Consider the following 22,052-nt stretch of genomic DNA (forward strand, 5'->3'; position numbering starts at 1 on the left):
TATCTAGTCGGTGCTAGCTTTCTTTGTCTTCGCTTCTTCAATCAAATCTTGCTCATTCAGCCTGAACCCCTTATTGAAATCCTCTGCTAACATTTTGTGCCGTGCAGATTGGCACAAGAACAATCATCTGAGCCACATCAACACAAACAACACAGCCCAGCAGTCCACCAGACCTGGTACCTAGGAGACGGCTGAGTGTGGCAGGATGGCCAATGTGGTGTGTATTTGGTACAGCCGTGGAATGTAGATTTCACAGGACTGGTCAGGCCACTCAGCAAATCTGCACCCTCCCCTGGTCTACACTTACAACTCAATTAACCACAAGGAGCCACAGGTGGAGCCGAAGAAACAGCGTGGTCCTCTCTGTCCCAGGACCCTTGGCTGAGCATCGTGACTCAGGATGGGGAAAGGCAGAGACCATCAGATATTTGGTTTCCCAGGACTGGATATACATGCATGAAATAGTGTCATTAGCATAAACCCACCTAAGGTGCTGCTCTGAGAAGTCAGAGTCGTTGTTCTTCCAGGCCCATAGGGGGAAACAGTGAAATCTGTTCTCCCTGAAGAGTCATTTATTCCTCTAGCAGCTGCTGTTTCAGTTTGGAGGGTGATGTTTTCTGGAGCATCCAAAGAAGGATGGCTCTTCCTGGGGGTCTGCACCATGACACCTTCTTTGGAGACCACTGTTGAAAAGTCCACTTGATTCTGACCAAAGGTAATGTTTTCTGTTCGGGGTTCAGTGTTGCTTTCTAGCCAGCGTTTTTTTACAACAGCTGAAACAACAGGGAAACGAATCAATGAGAACTTATTGCCATCTGAAAAGAGCACTAAACCTTCAGAAAAGGTACATCAGCACATACATCAGTGGAGAGGTGGGTTCAAGGAGAATAATTTCACCTTCCTTTTTTTCCAACAGTAATTATTCTTGCAATCCAGGGGAAGAAATTAGAAAGCAACAATATCATATAGGATTAAATTTTATAATAGAATAAGTGATGAAAATCGATAGAAAGAGACCAATTTGAAGTTATTGCTGACCACATGGCTCCTTGAAAAACCCATTTTTATGTTCCCATTTGGGAATGATATCTTTCTTTCTGCTTAGGACTGAGGGTGGTGTTGAGAAAGCTTTGCAGGGATGAATGAAGTCATTTCCATCTATATAAGTCAGGCAAAAATGGCCAACCATTGGACCAGCAAATGTTGCAGGCAGAACCTACAGTTCAACTCAAAATATCACACACACACCCCAAAGGAGCAAGTTATCTTCTAGATTAGCCCTGTCCAAGAGGCATATAAAGTAAGCCACAAATGCAAGCCACATAAGTAACTTTAAAACTCATAGTAGCCACATTTTTAAAGAAATGGGTGAAAATAATTTTAACAAATATTTTATTTACTCCAACATATTCAAAATATTACTTCAATATGTAACTGATATAAAACTATTGAGATATTTTGCATTCTTTTTTTGTAATTAAACCTTTAAAGTCCAGAGAGTAATTTGCCAGCCACACTTCAAGGGCACAATAGCCACATGAGGCCATACAGACAGCGCAATTCTAGAGCAGAGATTTTCAACATTGTCCCCACTCTGATCCACTCCTACCTGAAGCAATGACGCATAGACTGGAGTTGGAGGGGTGCTGACTATAAATTCTTCCATAAAGAGATTCTGATGACCTTTCCTAAGGGAATCATTTCCTCCCCAACCCCCTTGAGAATTACTTTTTCCATGCTTCCTATTCTGTTTCCTGTAAGTGATAATTAACAGAAGCTTCCTAAGAAGGAGGGCGTTTCCTAGGCATCTCAGCTCCCTTGGGGCCCAGCCCGACAGGCAACGTCCACACTCAGCTAGAAATGGGATGTGGAGTGGTGTTTCCAGGGCAGCCGCCAAGTTCATAAGTTCAACATGGGACTCTAGGGTTATGGACAGCAGTGAGCAACCCACACAGCATGTAACCTCTGTTCTTTCTCTCTGAGCTGCAAAGGCCAGGTGACCTCCCAAGAGGAGGGAAAGGATCTGAAGATGCCTTCCCTACCCTCTTGGTCAACTTGGCACAATGAGATAAATTATTCTCAAAAGAAGCCAGAAAACAGTGATTGTCAGGAGGCAGAAGGGACTTACAAATCCCTGCTCCAAAACTGGTAAGCCATGAGCAAAGGGAAGGAAATGAAGTTAGCTCTATTTACAGCCTGCAGATGAGTGTGAGGCTTGGCCAATGGTCAGCATGGCTGAGACTCTGGAAGCACAACGTCTCCTTCAGGGAGCAAGAGATGGGTGCCCCAAGATCCAATCAGCTCAAGGAATTCCAGTCTTCAAAAGGAAAAGAATGGCCACATGAAGACAGGACATGGCTATCACTGAACCATGCTGTCTCCCTGGAGGGTCGACTAAAAACAGAAGGCAGTAAAAATGCACACTATAAACAAAACTAAAAGGTAGACTATTGTCTTGCAGTATCCTGAATAACCCTGCCACTAACAAAAACTAAAAACGCTGAATAAAATGTTTTTTAAAAAATACTTCTAAATGCATTGCTGAGTTAGCAAGCAAATCCGGTGAGGTCAAAAATGAACCGAGAGCTGGAATTCAGAGAGGTAAGCTAACTCCAAAGCTGGCAGCTGCTCTGGGTCACCTGCTCATCATTTGTGACCTTGAACTTCTGTCCTGTTGGCCACAAGGATGCAGGAGATAAGAGGGAGCCTGAGAGGAAACTCCTATATGAAGTTGGGACCAGGGATATACCTTGGGTGTAAGGCAAGTAGAAACAAACCTGCCCTGCCAAAGAGGACAGCAAGAAATCTGGCCCCTCAATCTTGGTTTTAGGTGAAAGAAAAATAACTCACCCAAGAACTGATAACCATGAAGCTAGCCCTCATGTGGGTGTGCAGCACATACAATACCTGTGTAGTCTAAACCTCAAGCCAAGCGTATATTTAAGAGTGATCCTACAGAGATTATGATGCTAAGTGAAATAAGTGAGGCAGAGAAAGACAAATTTCATATGATATCACTCATAGGTAGAATCTAATTTTTAAAAATAATACAAATGAACTTATTCACAAAACAGTCTTTAGGATATCAGAAGCAAACTTACAGTTACTGAAGGGGAAACACAGCGGGGAGGGACAAATCATACTACCACAAACAAGAGAGGCAACCAACAAGAGCATGTTGCATAGTACAGGGAGCTCTACTCAATATTCTGCGATAACCTACAGGAGAAAAGAATCCAGTAAAGAATGAATATCTGTGTGACTGAGTCACTTTGCTCTGTACCTGAAACAACACTGTAAATCAACTATACACCAAGAAAATTATTACAAATATGTTTTAAAAAGTGGTCCTGAACCTTGTGAATATACTAGAAACCACTGAATTATATACAGGCATACCTCATTTTATTGTAACTCACAGATACTGCTTTTTTTACAAATTCAAACCTGTGGTAATCCTGTGTCAATCAAGTCTATTGGGAACAAAAGCATTATTTTTAACTAAAATATGTACATTGTGCTTTTTAGACATAATGCTATTAACAGACTACAGTATATTTTAAACATAACTTTTAAATGCACTGAGAAACCACAAATTTCATGTGACTTGCTTTATTGTGATATTCACTTTATTACAGTAGTCTGGAATTAAATCCACAACATCTCAGAGGTACGCCTGTACTTTAAAATGCTGAATTTTATGGTATGTAAATTATATCACAAACCACACACACACAGTTAACGGGGATGAAAAAGTGGTGCTGATACACAGTGTCTCTGAGTACCTGGAAGGAACAAATGTGAATGATCTTTAGGTGAACATACCTTCACCTTATTTTTATTGTTACTTAAAATTGGATAAAATCCTAAGGAATAAGAAATCACAGTAAAAAAAAAAATCACAAAATAAACAAGAAAAAGGCATTTGTGGGCAAAAGTCAGCAAACTAGACAAAGACTTCAACTACTGGAATTATCAGACAAAGAATGTAAGTATATAAAACTCCATGAAGATAAATAAGAAAAAATTGAAAATGAGAGAAAAAGACTATAAACAATGGCTAAAAATTGAAAGACATCTGCATGGGAACTCTAGAAATGAAAAAATAATAATTAAAATTAGGAAACTCAACAGCAGATTAGATACAGCTGAAAAGAGAATTAAGAATTACAAGACAGATGACAAGAGGATGCTGAGATGATATGAAGAGACAGAAAACATGAAAAAGAGGTGAAGAGACAAGAACATACAGTGAGAAAGTACAACATATATCTAACTGGAGTTCTAGGAGGGGAAATGAGAAAAAAGAAAAATAGTAATATTCAAAAAGGTAATGGCTAAGAATTTTCCAGAACTGATAAAAAGTATATGTCTTCTGACTAAGGAAGTCCAACAAATCCTTAGGAAGCTAAATAAAAAGAAATATAAGCCCATATCACAGAGAAAGGGCAGAAAATCACTAGGTCTTAAAAACAACCAGGAGGAAAAAATGAGAAAGCATCTACAGAAGATGATAATCCAAATAATTGTTGATAGCAACAATGGAAGCCATTGTGGATAAATATTTTTAACGTGCTGAGAGAGAAAAACTAGAATTGCATACTCGGCAAAACTATATTTGAAAACTGTCTTGAAACTATCTTTCAAAACAGAAACATTTTCAGTCAGATTTGGGTTAATCAACTACCCCCACTAAAGGAAATGATGGAGAATTTATTTCAAGTAGCAAAAAAAGCAATTTTAGGTGAAAGCTATAAGGTGCAAGAAGAAATAATGAGCAAAGCAAATGGTAAATATGTGCATAAAACCAAAGAAACACTGAATTTATAAAACAGCAGTTTCTCATTTGTCGGATTAAGAAGACAAGACAGAGTAAACGTAAGTCAGGTGCGACGGTCAGAATCATGTTGTGTAGGAGAAAGGGAACTTTAAGCTGTGTGAAAACGCATTTTAAAGCGGACCCTAAAGAGTAAAACTGGTAGAGCTTGGAATGATACAAAATTTCCAAGAGAAATCAGCGATTATATCCTAAAACCAAAACAAAAAATCAATAAGCAGGGACATAAGCATGCTACTTAGAGATATGGACATAATTCCTAAAAAAAATCAGTTAAAAGGGCTGAAAGTGGGAAGCAGAAAATGATAACAGTAGGAGTGGTCAGTGTTTTTTTTATAATAGCCATATAAAACGTACTCAATCTTTAAACCACGCAGAAGTTTGATAAAAATAAAAATAAAATTTTATAAAACAAGCCCCTGATGTCCCTAGCCTGGGATTTCCAAACAACAGTATCCCACTGCCCCTGGCTTAACTCTGGAGGTACCTCTACTCCCTTTATTGCAGATGAACTATTTCTCAGAAAAGGGATTCACAAACCACGTAGGTGGGGGCAGGCAGAGCCCAGCCCACCCTCTCTGCTATTCAAGGTCTTTCTTTCTTTTTTTTTTTTATTGGAGGCTACTTTACAATATTATCTTGGTTGGTTTTGCCATACATTGACATGAATCCTCCCCGGGTGTACATGTGTTCCCCATCCTGAACCCCCCTCCCACCTCCCTCCTCATCCCTTCCCTCTGGTTCATCCCAGTGCACCAGCCCCGAGCATCCTGTATCATATTCAAGGTCTTGATTGTGATCATTAAGTGCTTTGCACCATTCCAGGCTCTATCTCAGGAAAAGTAATGAGTCAAGTGCTAAAATATTTACTGAAATCCAAGGACGACTCCTTACAGAAGTCCTGGGTTGTTTAGGGTTCCTGTGGCTAAATTTTGCTTGAGGTGTGCTCCTTATTTAGTGCAGGTGTAAAAACCTGAGTGGGAGAGCAATTCAGAGTAAAGTGAACAGGACTCTACAGGAACCCACCAAATGCAGGGGCAGGTATCTGGAAACCTGCTCTTCTTGGGGGAGAAGAGGAATCGGCTCTTGAGAAACAAAGGAGAAAGTATGCCTCAGACCGCGGAGCCTGGGCCAGCCAGGCAGTAAGCAGAAGAGGCTTGCCCCACCAGATGCAGGGCGCAGCCTCTGGGTGGGAAGGGGCATCCCGAGGCGCAAGGGGGCTGTCACTCCTCACCTCACCCATCCCTCTCCCTGGAGGGGGTCAGAGGCGATTACCCACTCACATCCTGTGGCAACTGAGCCACACAACCAGCCTCATAGTGGACTTTAGATGGCCATTTCCCAGGTGTCTCTGGAGCTGGAAATACCATCCTTCCCTCTGTGCTCAGCCCCTGGTGTCAGGCCATCACTTTCCTTTGCACCATGAATGGAGATTACATTAACAAGAGAGCTTTACTGCTTAGTCTGTTTTATTATTTTTCCAAGTTGACAACTTCCACTTCTGTAATGTCTTAATGTTTCAAAACATCTGTTTGTGAACCAGCATCATCAGGGGTGCTAGCACTGCCTGGAAGTAGCATTTCCTAATTAGCAGCTGCTACAGAGTCAACTCCTCGCTCCCCAACCCCCTGATTTGAGGGTTTTGGCTCGCACTGTTCCTGAGCAGCAGAGTGGGTGTGTGTGGAGAGCCTGCCGTGCCATCCACAGAGGCAATTTCCTCCAGGCGGCCCGGCCACCCCCGCCCCCGAGGCACCACCTACGCTGCGGCCGCCCCAAGTCAAGTGTTGCCAGCTACGCCCTCTGCTTCTGGAGCACAGAGTTGACGTACAAGTGCTTTATGTTCATTTCCCTCCATTTAGATTCAGATCTCATGCCCCGGTGCTAAGTGTTTTCACCTGTGTTATCTCACTCAACACACGTGACAGCTGGTCCAGCGGGTGTCATGGCACATGAGGGAGACTAAGGGGCAGAAAGATTGACTGTTCAAGGTCACAGCTCAACAGCAGAGAAAAAACCATCAACGCAGGTCTCCTGCCATCACACCTCAGCCTATTTGGTGACACTGGGCCTTCAAGGCACTAACCAACGAGCACGGCCAGAGGAAGTCTCACCGGCCTCCAAACTGCAGCCTTAAGCCCAGCTGCACTCCCTGCTTCTAAGAGGAGCGAGACAGTGCCTATCACGTGGGCTCCGGAATCGGACAGACTTGGCCTGGCAGCAGCTGTGTGTTATTAGCTGGAAGACTGAACAAGAGGACATCTAAATTAGCTTCTAACTCAGAGATGAATTTCATGGGTAATGAAAAGGATGATAACAAAGAAGGGGTAGTGGTGAGACGGAGGATCAATGTATGGGAGAAGAAAAGACAATTTTCAAAATATGAAGTCTGGGATGATGTTATGACTTCCAGGTGGAAAGGTCTGACGGGCAGTTAAGATGTGGGACAAGCGATCAGGAGGAAGGACAAAGGGATGGCAGATGAAGGGGAAAGCAGGGCAAGGACTGAATTGAGAGGAAAACCAGAATCTGGTGGGAGGAGAAGAGCCAGTGAAAGAGACACAGGTGACAAGGGAAGGACAAGATGACATTAAAAGTAGGAGTCAGGAAGGCAGTGTGCGCAGAGATACAGCAGAGAGGCCACAGACAGCAGGCCTGCACAAAGGCCAGAGTCAGCCGAAGTTCCCAGGACTTTGCTGAGTGTTGCCTGGAAGATGGAAGGTGAAGGTCAGACGGCCAGGGGTTAAAGCTCCCCAGGGAGAGGCTCTGGGCGGTCAATAACACACTGAGCCCTGACCACAGTCAGCTGTGGGATTCCCGGTTCCTGCCTGTTTTCTGGGATCCTCAACCTGGGGAATGCTCTTCAGAGAGCTGCCGAGCTGGGTGCCTGAATCTGCAAGGTCATATGTGCCAACGTGGCTTCTTAAAACTATGACAGCAGTTACTTTGTAATTTTCAAAGACTTTCCTAAAATTCAGTTGCTCACACAGGGAGGGAAGAAATGAGACTTTAAAAGAGAGACTGTGAGCCCTTTCTCTTTTTAATTCCTTTGGCTGGAAACCACAAGAGGAGGAGGATATTGTTCACAAGAACTTTAAGGGAGAAGGAAACTAGGCTCCTATTCTCAGAGATGTTATCAAGAAATCTCACACATTCACAATCTGCAAAGTACTTTTTACGGGATAACTTTGGGGGAGGTGGCTAAATTATCCTATTAGATCCTGACATTCTGAGTGCAGTAGGATAGGAATTCTTACCCCATTTTACAGAAGAAAAGACTGAGGCTCAGTATCAGGGTCACTTGCCCAGAATAATCCAGACAATAAGTGGCAGAGTAGAGACTAGAGGCCAGCTCTTTCATTCCAGTGTCTTTCCTAATTAACGCACCTACGTGAACACCAGTCAGGACTGAGAGAAGCTCAGCCAGCTCTTCCCAAACTATGTAATATATGGTGTGTGACCTGTTTCACCAGCTAGCACCCAAGGGCTTTTATTTGCTCTGGGCAGAGTTGGGAATTTGGCTGTGTGGTCTTTGGTGCCCTCATCCCTCTTCAGAGGCGATCTCTGTCCTCAGGGACCCCAGCAGCCAACTACTCTGGCCCTCACATGACAGGACTGAGGCCCAAGAGGGGCAGTAACTGTTCCAAACCCACAATTCAGTCAGTGGCATTTATGAGTTTTAAAAATATGTTTACTTTCACGCTCAACAGGATAGAGATTATCCAAACAAAATGAAAAACAAAAAGTGTTAGCAAGGATATGGAGACATTGGGACCCTTGGTGCTTTGCTGGAGGGAATATAAAAGGGTGTAGCTACTGTGGAAAATGGTTTGGTGATTCCTCAAAAACGGAGACATATAATTATCATATGATCTGGCAATTCCACTGCTAGGCACGTACACAAAAGAACTGAAAGCAGGGAATCAAGATACAAGATACTTGTACAGCCATGTTCACAGCAGCATTATTCACAGCAGCCAGAATGTGGAAGCAGAGCAAGCGCCCGTCATCAGGTAAACAGATAAATGAACGTGGTACATGCACACGACAGTATATTACTCAGCCTTACAAGGGACAGAAACTGACATATGTTACAACATGGTGAAACCTGAAAACATTATGGTAAGTGAAAAGAGCCAAAATCAAAATGACAAATATTACATAATTCTGCTTCTTTGTGGTACCTAGAATAGATAAAGTCATACAGACAGAAAGCAGAATAGAGGTTAGCAGCGGCTGGAGGGAAGGAGGAAGAGGAAGTTAATACTTGATGAGTTTCTGTTTAGAAAATGAAAAAGTTCTGGGAATGACTGGTGGTGATGGTTGTATACCACTGTGGATGTGATGAATGCCAATGAATTGTACACTTAAAATGGTAAAAATGGTAAATTTTATACTACATATGGTGCTCGTACTCAGTCGTGTCCGACTCTGCAACCCCATGGACTGTATGTAGCCCATCAGGCTCCTCTGTCCATGGGATTCTCCAGGCAAGAATGCTGGAGTGAGGGGTCACTTCTTCTTCCAGGGGATCTTCCCGGCCTAGGGATCGAACCCACGTCTCCTGCATCTCCTGCACTGGCAGGTGAATTCTTGACCACTGAGCCACTGGGAAGTCACATGACTTATTTTTTCACAATAAAAAAATACATATGTTTACTGAGCGTCAACCACACACAAGACACTGGAATCTTGTGTCAAGGAGCTTCAAGAAAGCTGGACCATGGAAATAAATCCCTCTGGTGCTGCTGAGATGATGGCCCAGTGAGGCGGAGTGGGTGCTAGGGGAGTTTGGAAGATGCGGAGCTAAGACCAGAACACCACCCTCCCTCCCCGGCTGCTGCCCCTCCTCCAATCCTGGGCCTTCCACAGCAGGGCCCTGGTGGCCTCACGGCCTGCACCCCAGGAATCCTCTAAATGAGGGGGATTTCAGGCCAGATGGCCAGTGGCGGGATACTCTGGGGCCGGCAGGAACCTTGGGGGCGTGGGGGGAGGGTGGCTGCAATCTCACCAGCAAGGCAGCCGCCTGCTCAGCTGGGCCACTCTGGGCAGTGTTTTGAAATGCTGCTGCGGATGTAATGATTCTGGGTGGAGGACGTTTAGGAGCCAAATGAGTTTGTGTGAACAAAAGACTCAGCTCTCAATCTGGACTGTCCAGGGCTCTCGGGGAGTTTCGTTTCCTTCCTTGTTCTTACCCTGAAAGGAGCAGCCCCAAGAAAAACCATACACACTGAGAAGTGTTTGGACTCAAGATCCGATGATGTGATTTTTTAAAAAGATTCCCCTGGAAGGGCCTCCTGTCATGAGAAGCATGAACTTTACAAGGCACATTATCCTCCCCTCCCAGGGAAAGAGTCGGCTTTTGTCCAGCTGACCGTCCTCTGGGGACAAAGGCAGGCCTGAGGGACTGACCGGGAGTCTGCCTGACCTGGAGCCCACCCGGGACTGGGATCAGGCTTCCAGAGAGGGAACTGCCCCTGAGGTGGCCTCGGGGGTGCAAAGGAAAGAGGCTGCCTATCCAGGCAGGAATGAAAGATGAAGGACCTTGGTGTGACCTCATGCTCCTTGCTTTAAAAATAATTCTATAGGTTTAGGCGGGGAACAAGACCTTTAGAAGGACAAAGGTCAGAAGATTCCCATTGATTATATAAGTAAACAAAAGGCTTTCTGCAGGGGGCCTGTATACCTTGTGCCTTGGTGTTCTTTGTCCTGCTTTACCCTCTGAAAAATAAACATGCACAGAGGAGCTGAAACGGAGGCGCCTTAGCAAAGATGCCCTTAGAAGCAAGCGGCGCCTGGAGGTGAAGGTTCGGGGTGGGGAACCGGCCTCCTTGCCTCCCGCGTGGTCACTCTGACATTCGCTCACACCCAGAGAGGAAGCCTGGTGGCAGAGCTCCACCAAAGGAGGCCTGCCAGGTTAGCTAAACAATAAAGAGGCAAGGAAAACATCCTGGTTCCGAGGAGGAAGGGGGAGAGGCGTGGGGAGGGGGCGGGAAGCCTGGGCGCTGCCGGGGCGGCGGGCGGACTGAACCGGACGCCGGTGCCTTCACACAGTCTGCAGTCCCGTTACTCCACCGGCTCTGAGAGGCGGTCAGGCCTCCGAGGAAACCAGAGAAGCGTCCTTTGTCCGGAAAGTTTACAGGGTTAGAAAATGTACGCGTCAGACCCACGCTGAGGCCTGGACTGCAGAAAAGAAGAGGTGGTCGCCGTGGTCACTGGCTCTCATGGGACCAGGGCGGGGGGCTCGGGCGTGGGCCCACTGGGAGCCTGCAGGGGCAAAGGAAAACCTATTTTTGGAGATAAATTAAAAGTTGACTAACAGCCCTTTAAAATTAAGATTGAGAAACCTGACACTTGATTCAAACATAACCAATACTTGAAAAATCACCTGCCATAGCCAGGGAAGAACAAGGTAAAATAGAGGGAGAAGAAAGGAATGGGGCTGAAAAGAGAAATAAGACGAAGGAGAGGAACTTACAGAGGGAGGGAGAGATAAAGCTAGAGAGAATTTTTTAAAAGACGGCCACCGGAGTAGGGTAATTATTGGTTGTTATTACAGCAGCCCAGATGAGGGGGGCACTGGCTTCCAGCAGGCACGTGCCAGCACTTCACAGGGACCGTCCCAGTTAATCCTCTTGGCAGCCCTGGGAGGTAAGCACCGTTAATATCCCTGTTTTCTGATAAAGACACTGAGGTGCAGTGAGATAAGTAAACTGGCCAAGGTTACATGGCAAATAGAAGCCCTGGACATCAACCCGGGTCTGTCCAACTCCAAAGAAAGACTGATTAAAAAGATGGAAATAAAGAATGAAGGTTAGAAAAGGAAGAAGTGAAACAAAGACAGCTGTGAATGCGAAAGCAGGAGAGGGCTGAGGCAGACCTCCTGCTTCCAGGATGTCCTCCAAGGGACCCAGGCTCCACGCTGCGGCTTCACTACCCAAATGGGATGACACACCACGACAGCTTGGGTCGCCCACCATCAGAAAGGAGTTCTGTGAACTTAATTCCGTTCAGGAGGAGGAAGGAAGAAAGGGAGAAGGGAGGATGGGAGGAAAGAAGGGAGGGAAGAGTCCACAGTGATTACCCGTGAGTGAGAAAAGGCAGCGCAACAGAGATGACGGGGTTTTGAAGGTGCACTGGAGAGATTAACAGGGCCATTATCAGGCAGAGGGAGGCCAGGTCTAGGGGAGCAAAAGGGTGACATGTCTGCATTTATAACTGCTATCTGAGGTGTGGAAGTGAGGCAGGATAAATGTGTATGAATGTGTGAATGTCTGACTGCTGGCTGAAGGCATGGAACTGGGTTTCTGCAGAGAAGACAGGTTGCATGGGAACCACCCCCTCAGTGAAAACAGGTGAAGCCCTGCTGTCTCCTCTCCAAGCCTGCCTTCCTGCCACCCTCCTACCTAGAATACCCTGCTCTCTTTGGCTTTCTGACAAAATCCGACTCATTTCTCATGCCCAGCCCAGAGACTGCCACCTCCAGGAAGCCTTCCCAGAGACAACTCTCTCCCTCAACACTACTGTTTTACTTTTTTATACAATTATAACTTACATGATCCCATTTCTGTGTCCCCTGTGAGAGACTGTGGCTCACAGGAGAAGATGCTCGATAAATGTTCACTGCACTGAGTTGGAGGGAAAAGGCCAAGGGCGGGGCTGTGAGGGATTTAGTGGGTGAGGCAGAGACAGGGAGAAGCTATTCGGCCAGTGCTAGCTGAGAGGATAGGCAGAGGCTTGAAAAAGGCCACCAAGATTTTCTAGAATGTTCTTCCTCTCTCTCTACCTCCTCTCCACCTTTCCCTTATCGTCCCACATCTACTTTCTCCATGGAGCCCCACCTCACTTAAGAGTAGTAACAATGTCCAATGTGTTCCCCAGGAAGCATCAATGACTAACTCACACGCAGCACACACATTTACAAAGCTCATCCATGTGGATGCGCCCACTTCACCCCCTACAACCACACTGTGCGGCAGACACAACTGGTGTTATCACCTCCGTTTTACAGATATGGAAACCGGCTCAGAGACAAAAAAATCTTGCCCAAGGTCCCCATCAGTTCATTATATTATGACTCATTACTTGATACGCCAACATTTAAACATGCTTTCACAGTCATAATTATATTTGCTTCTCCTCAAAAGCCTTGTTAGGGAAGCATTAATAGACATTATTATCTTCATTTTTAACATAAGGACAGTAAGACCCAGAGATATTAGGTGTCTGCCCAGTGCCCCATACCTAGAAAGACCTAGAAAGTGAAGGGGTTAAGAGCAGAAGTTCTCTGACCCTGTCAGAGCACTTGAGCAACCACTGGTATCTGTCTTCCCAGCCCTCCCAGCGGCTAGAGACAGCGGCACTCTATCACCGCAAGGCGTGACGATACTATAAATAATTCCTAGCAAACCACAAGAATTCAGCTCCCCAGAGTCGGATCCCCTTCAAGGAGGTCCCATCAAGGCCACTTATTTCAACAATGCTATCACTGCTCATGCTCTTTTCTAAAATTCTCTAATTTTCAATACAGCCTGCAGAATTATCTCTTGAGTTTCCTAGACAACAGCAATTTTTCATCCCTTGATAAAGGGGTTAGATTATTTTGGAAACAGACACAAATTCAAACCCCATTCTAATATAAGAGGTGGAGATAAGTGAACCCATTTTGGATCTGGGAGAAGGTATAACTGCCAAAATAAAACAAATCAGCAGCCAGTTGCTTGCGCCCCGCAAACCAGCTCTGAAGTGGCTCCCGACTCCTTCAAACACTTCGGAGGTGTCAGTAATGTCCAAAGGTTCTGACCTGAAGAACAACACTCATTGGCCACAGAGGCCCAAGTATAACTGACTTTCAAAGGCTTAATGTTTTGAAGTCACGAGTGAACACTTCACATACTGTTTTTGCTGAATCCTAGATCCTCACGACCAAGATAGTCACGATAACGTGATCACTGACCTAGAGCCAGACATCTTGGAATGTGAAGTCAAGTGGGCCTTAGAAAGCATCACTACGAACAAAGCTAGTGGAAGTGATGGAATTCCAGTTGAGCTATTTCAAATCTTGAAAGATGATGCTGTGAAAATGCTGCACTCAATATGCTAGCAAATTTGGAAAACTCAGCAGTGGCCACAGAACTGGAAAAGGTCAGTCTTCATTCCAATCCCAAAGAAAGGCAATGCCAAAGAATGCTCAAACTACTGCACAATTGCACTCATCTCACACGCTAGTGAAGTCATGCTCAAAATTCTCCAAGCCAGGCTTCAGCAATATGTGAACTGTGAACTCCCAGATGTTCAAGCAGGTTTTAGAAAAGGCAGAGGCACCAGAGATCAAATTGCCAACATCCGCTGGATCATGGAGAAAGCAAGAGAGTTCCAGAAAAACATCTATTTCTGCTTCATTGACTATGCCAAAGCCTTTGACTGTGTGGATCACAATAAACTGTGGAAAATTCTGAAAGAGATGGGAATACCAGACCATCTGACCTGCCTCTTGAGAAACCTGTATGCAGGTCAGGAAGCAACAGTCAGAACTGTACATGGAACAACAGACTGGTTTCAAAGAGGAAAAGGAGTACGTCAAGGTTGTATATTGTCACCTTGCTTATTTAACTTATATGCAGAGTACATCATGAGGAACGCTGGGCTGGCAGAAGCACAAGCTGGAATCAAGATTGCCGGGAGAAATATCAATAACCTCAGATATGCAGATGACACTACCCTTACGGCAGAAAGTGAAGAGGAACTAAAAAGCCTCTTGATGAAAGTGAAAGAGGAGAGTGAAAAGATTGGCTTGAAGCTCAACATTCAGAAAACAAAGATCATGGCATCTGGTCCCATCACTTCATGGGAAATAGATGGAAAAACAGTGGAAGCAGTGTCAGACTTTATTTTTTTGGACTCCAAAATCACTGCAGATGCTGATTGCAGCCATGAAATTAAAAGACACTTACTCCTTGGAAGGAAAGTTATGACCAACCTTGATAGTATATTAAAAAGCAGAGACATTACTTTGCCAACAAAGGTCCGTCTAGTCAAGGCTATGGTTTTTCCCGTGGTCATGTATGGATGTGAGAGTTGGATTGTGAAGAAAGCTGACTGCTGAAGAATTGATGCTTTTGAACTGTGGTGTTGGAGAAGACTCTTGAGAGTCCCTTGGACTGCAAGGAGATCCAACCAGTCCATTCTAGAGGAGATCAGTCCTGGGTGTTCATTGGAAGGACTGATGCTAAAGCTGAAACTCCAATACTTTGGCCACCTCATGCGACGAGTTGACTCACTGGAAAAGACTCTGATGGTGGGAAGGATTGGGGGTGGGAGGAGAAGGGGACGACAGAGAATGAGATGGCCGGATGGCATCACCGACTCGATGGACATGAGTTTGAGTGAACTCCGGGAGTTGGTGATGGACAGGGAGGCCTGGCGTGCTGTGATTCATGGGGTCGCAGAGAGTCAGACACAACTGAGCGACTGAACTGAACTGAACTGAACTGAATTGCTTCATGTGTGTTAACCTGGTCTCCTCAGATGACTATAAGCAAGGACTGTCGCACTGAGTTTTTCCAACTTCAAATCTTACTCTTTTCTCTCTGTATCTGAAGCTGAGGATGGAGAGAGAGTTCTAGAAGACCACAGGTGGAGTGGCAGGGGTCTAGGGTGAGAGAGAATCAAGTAACAGAGGTGCTCGGAAGGCACCTTGAACCTGGAGGTGAAGGTGGCTGTGCCACCAGTACAACGGTCAGTGTGAACAGGCATTGGTTTCGGGAGTGTCATCATGGCCAGTATTTATAGAGCTCTCCTGCCCAGGAATGTCGCGTCTGCTCTCCAGGGGACTATGACACTCTATTCCCTGAGCACGGGCCTGTTAATAGCCCACTGGACAAATGAGAAACTGAAGGCACGGAGAGGCTGAATAACACAGCAAGGCCCCACAGCTGGCCAGCGGCACTGTTAGGGTTTGGACTGAGTCTGTCTGACCTCCAAGCCAGGACCTCCCTGGGTCCATGACTGCAAACCCAGCAAGGCTCTCATCCACACCCTGGCAAAAGATGATTCCAGAAAAAGTCTCACCCGGAGGGAGTGGTGGCCCCAGAGGCCAGAAGTAAAATTCATTCCCACATTGAAGCTTCTCTGTCTCCTCCTACCACCCGGGGACAGGAAACAGTGGTTGTCAATACTGGCCTGACACTCAGTAATCACGAGTCAGGACCTCACCCAAAGAACAACATCCCACCAGATTACAACTGGGTGTCTCTCCTCCAGATTCTTGCTGCTCCTTCCTCCTGTGTGAGCCTCTATTCAGACGCCCAGGATGGCCCAGGGCCAGCTGGAGAGCTTGACCTTGGCCTCTGCCCTCTTCTCGTCACCCATCTTCCTCCCTGGTCTTCATCTCCCAACTTATCAAAGACATTAAGCAGAAACTTGTCAAACTTAACAAATCCATCTCCTTGCCTCTAGCAGCCCAGCTCCTCCCCTGCCCAGAGATTGGGGGTGGCTCTTATTCAGGGTCTCCAATGAATTCAGAGCCTCCTCTCCAGCCCCCACCCGCAACAACCCCAGGAACTGAGAACGCAGAGCCTAACCTGCTGCCTACACCATCTGACCTTAAGCTTTCCTCAAACACGCTTACATGACAGAATAACAACATGACGTTCAAGTACCCCAAACCAAAATACAGCTCAAAGGCGTGTGTCCCTCTTGAACAGTCTCTGGGGGCCTGCCGGCTCCTTAAGAGACCTTACAAGCAGAGCCCTAGAGCATGTGGCGGTGTAGGTGCTGCTGCGGCAGTGCTGGGCAGAGGGTGACCTGACGCCAGACAGACGCTCCCTACGCCAGGGCCCAAGCTGGGCATGAGGGAACAAACATGAATAAAATCTACACTTCCTCCCAAGGAGCAGCAGCTCACGTGGGCTCACAAGTGCACATTGAGAGCCACTGGCTCCCCACAGTCTATTCTCCACATCACTCCTCTGCTTAACACCCCTCCTGGCGCCGAGAAGACAGTCTGCCCTCCTCACTGCCTTCCCATGGCCCCATGTGACCCGGGCCACTGTGGCCTCCCATCTCTCCATCCTGAAACAGGCAGCAAGCTCCTTCTGGCCTTGGGGCCTTTACACAGGCTGCTCCCTCTGCCTGCAAGGCAGGTACCACTACAGCTGGAGACACATGTGCCCCGTCTCCAGGACAGGAAGGGGCTGGGTGTGTACAAACAGTGATCTGGGGGTTCGGACGGGGAGTGGTGTGAGAAGAAGCCGGAGAGCTGGCGGGGTCAGACCTATGGATCTTGGGTTCTACCAGGGGGTGTAGATTTATTCTCAGCCCAACAGAAAGCCCATGGAGGGTTGAGAGTGAGGGGTTCAGCCCAAGAGTGAGGTTACCAGAAGCACATTTTAGGAAAATCACTGGCTTCTGGGAGCACAGAGGAGAGGGAGAGCCTGAGTATACACAGGGAGGACAAAAGAACAGCAGGGATGAAGAAGGCAGATTTGGGGTCTAGTTATGAAACAAAAGCAACTGGAGGTGCCCCCATCACCGCACACGCGCACCAAAATGCAGAGGGTGAGGACAAAGAGGGCGGAGGGCGGCTTCTAGGCTTCTCCTTTAAGTAACTAGGTGGACGGCGTCACCAACTCCCTTAGCAGGATGGGGGAGTCAACGATGATTTGGGGTAGGAACCAAGGGCCCCAGGTGTCTGACCTTCCTCCTTTGCGTCACCGTTGAACTTTGCCCAGCGAGGCCAACATCTACCTTCTTCCCTCAGGCCTCATTCTCCCCATCACCCTTTTCCTTTCAACTGAGACAGTGTACAGATGCGACAAGACTCAGCAACTAATGTCAGCTTACGTGATTTTTCACAGCTTTGTATACCCACAGTGGGTACTGACTCAAATCACCTGCCCTTCCACAGCCAGCCCTCAAGGTGCCCTCAGGCCTGCCTGGCCCTTGCCAGGCGCTGATTCCTTCTCACCATCTACGCTGGACGTTCTCCATCAGGGCAGAGCTGGCTTCCTCTTCTTCCAGGGTGGTCACTGCTGCTCAGGCTCACCCGCCAGGCTGAATCAGCCCTAAACTCATTTGAGCTCAGTTCTGCATCCTCAGCTGTCTGTGGAAGACACCCACTGGGACAGGCTACAGTCTTTACAGCAAAGGCACTTCAGCTGCTGGAAACCAGCTCCTCTCTGTCCACTGTACACCCATCACCCCCGCAGCCAGGTGGTCACCAGGTTCTCCTGCATGGGTTCTTGCATCGCTCCCTTTCAATTTCCACTCACTCCATTCTAGCCCTGCTCAGCCTTTTCCTCCCGACATCTGGATACACTGCCCATCAACATTCCAGTATCTCTGACCTGACTGCTGGGCTGTAGTATGGGCAGATGTGTATGTGACTCACCCATGGGCCCCAGCACCAAGCAAGTGTGAACACTCACCAAGAAAACAATACTTCTCCTTCCTCGCAAGCCCTCGGGGGGCTCCTCACTGTGGATGAGACAAACACAGATGCCTTCAAGAGGCCTCGAAAGCCTTCCAACATGACCCAGTCCTCTTTTCTAGTCCTGTCTTCAATGGCTCCGGTTATACTAGAGTCTAACTAGTCTCCCCAGGTCCTCTCTCCCATCTTCCTGGCTGTTAAGAAGCTGCATTTAAAAAAAAAATCTTCAGTGTTTCAGTATTTGGGATTTTGCTGATGTCAATAGCCTCCCCGTCTGTCTATCCATATTCAGGTAGCTTCTTCCTTCTCTCTATCGTGTCTGCCTGGAATGCCCGCATCAGCTGTCTCTCCACCTCTGCATGTTGCAGCCTGTCTCCATCCACACCATACCTAAGGGTCAGGATGATTGTCCCGTGACCCTGCATCAGCAATGAGTCACTTCTGCACCATCACTTCACTTTTTAGACATTGGTATTTGCACTCCAATAAGACTGCATGTACCCCAGGGGCAGGTACCCTCCCTATGACCTGCCGCAGCTCCTCACAAAGAGAAAGGGCTCTGTACTTATTTTCTGATCTACAGATCAATCAAATGTGATGCACACAGTCACACACCACACTCCAACAAAAGAAGAGCGAGAAGACAGGACAGAAACATCTTTGTTTTGATCTAAGCAAGATGCATGGTAAGTGGGTAGAAGAGAGTATAGATGTGAAAAGAGAAACAATTTTACAGCCTCTGAATGGGGTACCATTTGATGTCTCCTCCTACTGAATGGGTATTCATAACACGGCCTCAGAGTATCAGCCGTGCTCCTGGAGAGCCCATTAAGAACATCACCAATTCATTTCAGTTTGGTTGCTATCGAATGTAGTTACCTCTAGCACCAATAACCTATGGATTGGCATATAAGCAGGGTGTAATTCACAATCTGTATATAAAATACCATCTTATACATGTAGAAAGGCTCATGAGCCCACCTTCTTTCATTAGAATCTCTATTCTGCAGGTTGTCCCCATTACCCCTGCGATCTCCTCATCCCAATCCTAGTCCCTATTCTGTAAAAAAGGGTGAGAGCAAGGGACCAAGGAAGAAGGATGATACGCTAGAGAGGATCTTAGTGATCGAGACAACTCTCACCCCATTTTACTGATGAGAAAACTCAGGCTACAAGATAATTGTGGAAAGAGCAAATAGATCTGGTCAAATCAATTTAAATTCTTCCTCCTCCCTTTATATGTCTTATCTAACATCACCAGGCTTCAGTTTCCACAACTGTAAAAGGGCAATAATATCCCTTGTGGGGGTTATTTTGAGAATTAAATGGGATGAGGAATGTGAAAGTTCCCACCACACAGGAGCTCAAAGACTAGAAGTCAAAGAGGGAGTGAAACTATCTTTCCTGTTGCTTCCTTCCCCAGGATTCTTGAAAGAAGGGACATTTACTGCAGCTGAAACCTCTGTTCAAACAAAAGCGGGTGGGGCAGAGGGCAGCCGCTGAAGGAGACACCGAGGACTCGGAAACTGCAGCTGCCATAGGGGCTTTGCTTTCCTTCTGAGCGGCTGAGACAACATGCCAGTTCCGAGAAGGCCGTTTTCAGCCAGCTGGGCAGGGCTGCTGGAAGGCAGAGGGGAATCACTGGGAGGGCACAGGCTCCTCCCCGCCCCTGCTCCAGGACCAGGGGCGCAGTAACTGCTCAGCTGGGCAGCAAAAGCCTTTCATTCTCACCCTTCCCACACCATTGAGGCAGGAAACAACAGTTTAGCATTTGTACGCATGAGGTTAAAAGGATGTGGCTTTTAAACACACAGGGGCCAGGGTGAGTCCCTTTCCCCACACCTCTCCTTCTATTTGGGGTACCCCCCATCAAAGCAATAGGGCTACTCAGGAATCCCCACCACCACCACCAGTCCCAGCCAGGATGATCCTGAAGGGAAGCCCCTCTCTCTTCCCTGGGGGCTGCCTCCTGCCCAGCTTGGGTCTTCAGTGCACTGTGTAAGGGTTCCCCCCAACTAAAGCTGAATGACCAGCTAGCCCGCAAAGTTACAGCCACTCAGGGGACAGCTATGTAACTGCCCAGAAGGGGCTGGGCTCACTGTGCTTCCTTTACTCTAGGGAACTGCATTTTTCTACGATTATTATTCCTTGGGTTGGCTACTCAGCTCCTCAGCGTCATTTCCCCTTTGGGTGGGAAAGTTCTTTCCTTCTGCATTGATTTTCATTATGACTTAAGCCTCCTCCCCCAACCCCCACTCTCATTTGCGGATCTCACAATTAAAGCCTGGCAAACGGACTGCAAAAGTCAGTGTATAAACTTAAGCACTCTGCTTAAAACTGTGGCTCGGAAACCCCAAGTTGTTAAAAAAAAAAAAGAGAGAGAAAAGAAACCTCGAGGACTTGGCATCCTATCTCCGCTGGCTGAAATACCAGCAACAAGTTGAGCTGAACAGCCCGCGGGTGACAGGTGGGCGCAAAAGCTTAACAAAGGCCACACAAACGGGAAGCAGGGCAGAGCTGCCGGCCAGGGACTTGTGGTCTAAGGCAGGCTAACAACCCACAGAATGCAAGCCCAATCACTCAACAGTGAGAACCTTGATCTCTGCCAAGAGGAAAGGGGCTAGAAATGGCCCCAGGGAAGAAAAGGACATCTCTGGTCCCTCTGTTGACACCGTATTTGGAAGCCCAGGCCACGAGGACCAGGCACTGACCACCAACATCCCCACAACATAAGGGGCTGCAGGCAGTTTCCCCAACAATCCAACGAAGCACCTTATTTATAAGACTCAGGGCTCATAACCAGCAGCAGCAAGCATCTCCCCAAACACAAGAGCACTGGTGCAGATACTGGCTGTCCATTTGTCAGGGATGCAGAGAGGACAGACATCCAAATGGGATACTGTGTGGACCACAGGGCCTCCAGAGGCCCTTCCAGGATTGAGACTTGGCTGCCTTGGAAATAACTGATTATACCTTGTGATACACAGTGGCTGATCAAAAAAGGTCCAAAGAAAATCTCAGAGGTTACTAGGAAACTCAAACTCACTGCACATCACTTGATGCAAATTTCTTGTTCATTGTTTCTTTTTTTTCCCTCTAAATGACATTGTTGAGCCACCACCAGAAAAGAAGCACAAGTCCTGCCTGAATCCTCAGCTTTATCAGTAGCTTCTATTAGTTTTCAACAGGTAATCAATTTCCTCTCTTCTACTCTCACCTTCCTTACATTCTACATTGGAGCCAGCCTGAGCTCAACTGAAGCACAGACACTCCTTGGGCGGTCTCTGTGGAGGCGTGGGAGGAACAGGGGAGATGCTCTCAGGTCAGAGAAGTTTGGGATGCCCCCAGCTCCTGCCTAGCTGCTCTCTGTGGCTCTCATGTGCCTGCCTCTAGAGCCACCACGCACCTCAAACCTTCTTTGCTCTCACCTCCCCAAAGAAATCTTTGCAACTGGAAAGGTTGCAAAGTCAAGACTAGCAGAGTTACCCGCCACGCCTGTGAGGAAGCGTGGATCATCCACAGTGGCCGGGGTCCCTGACCAACAAGGGAGATCAGCCCCAGCTCTCACTTGCTGAGCCCCTAAGCCAGCTGCCTCCACTGTCCCTCTCCTGTAACACCGAGCTCGATGAGCTATGTGAGGATTCTCAGCCACAAGAGAAGGAAGGAGACTTCTGCACCAGTCCCGTCCACTCAGGTCCCTCTCAAGTCAGCATCCCTCCCACCCATCCATGAACAAGACCGGACCCCACAGCGAAGAAAGCCTGACTTCCAGCCATAGAAAGCTGATTT

At 47.1% G+C, this 22,052-nt stretch overlaps 1 protein-coding gene across 2 annotated transcripts in view; it reads right to left on the reverse strand.

Moving 5' to 3' along the window:
* The window catches only part of HEG1 (heart development protein with EGF like domains 1), a 91,843-nt gene that overhangs the window by 64,966 nt on the left and 4,825 nt on the right, over positions 1-22,052 (reverse strand). For both annotated transcript variants that reach the window (XM_055397275.2, XM_055397362.2), the window contains exon 2: positions 486-773. In XM_055397275.2, the coding sequence (XP_055253250.2) occupies positions 486-773 (288 nt within the window). The remainder of the gene's footprint in view (positions 1-485; positions 774-22,052) is intronic.

Source organism: Moschus berezovskii, chromosome 1, assembly GCF_049115385.1.
Source record: "Moschus berezovskii isolate FMDL1 chromosome 1, NW_MosBer_1.0, whole genome shotgun sequence".
Taxonomy (NCBI): Eukaryota; Metazoa; Chordata; class Mammalia; order Artiodactyla; family Moschidae; genus Moschus; species Moschus berezovskii.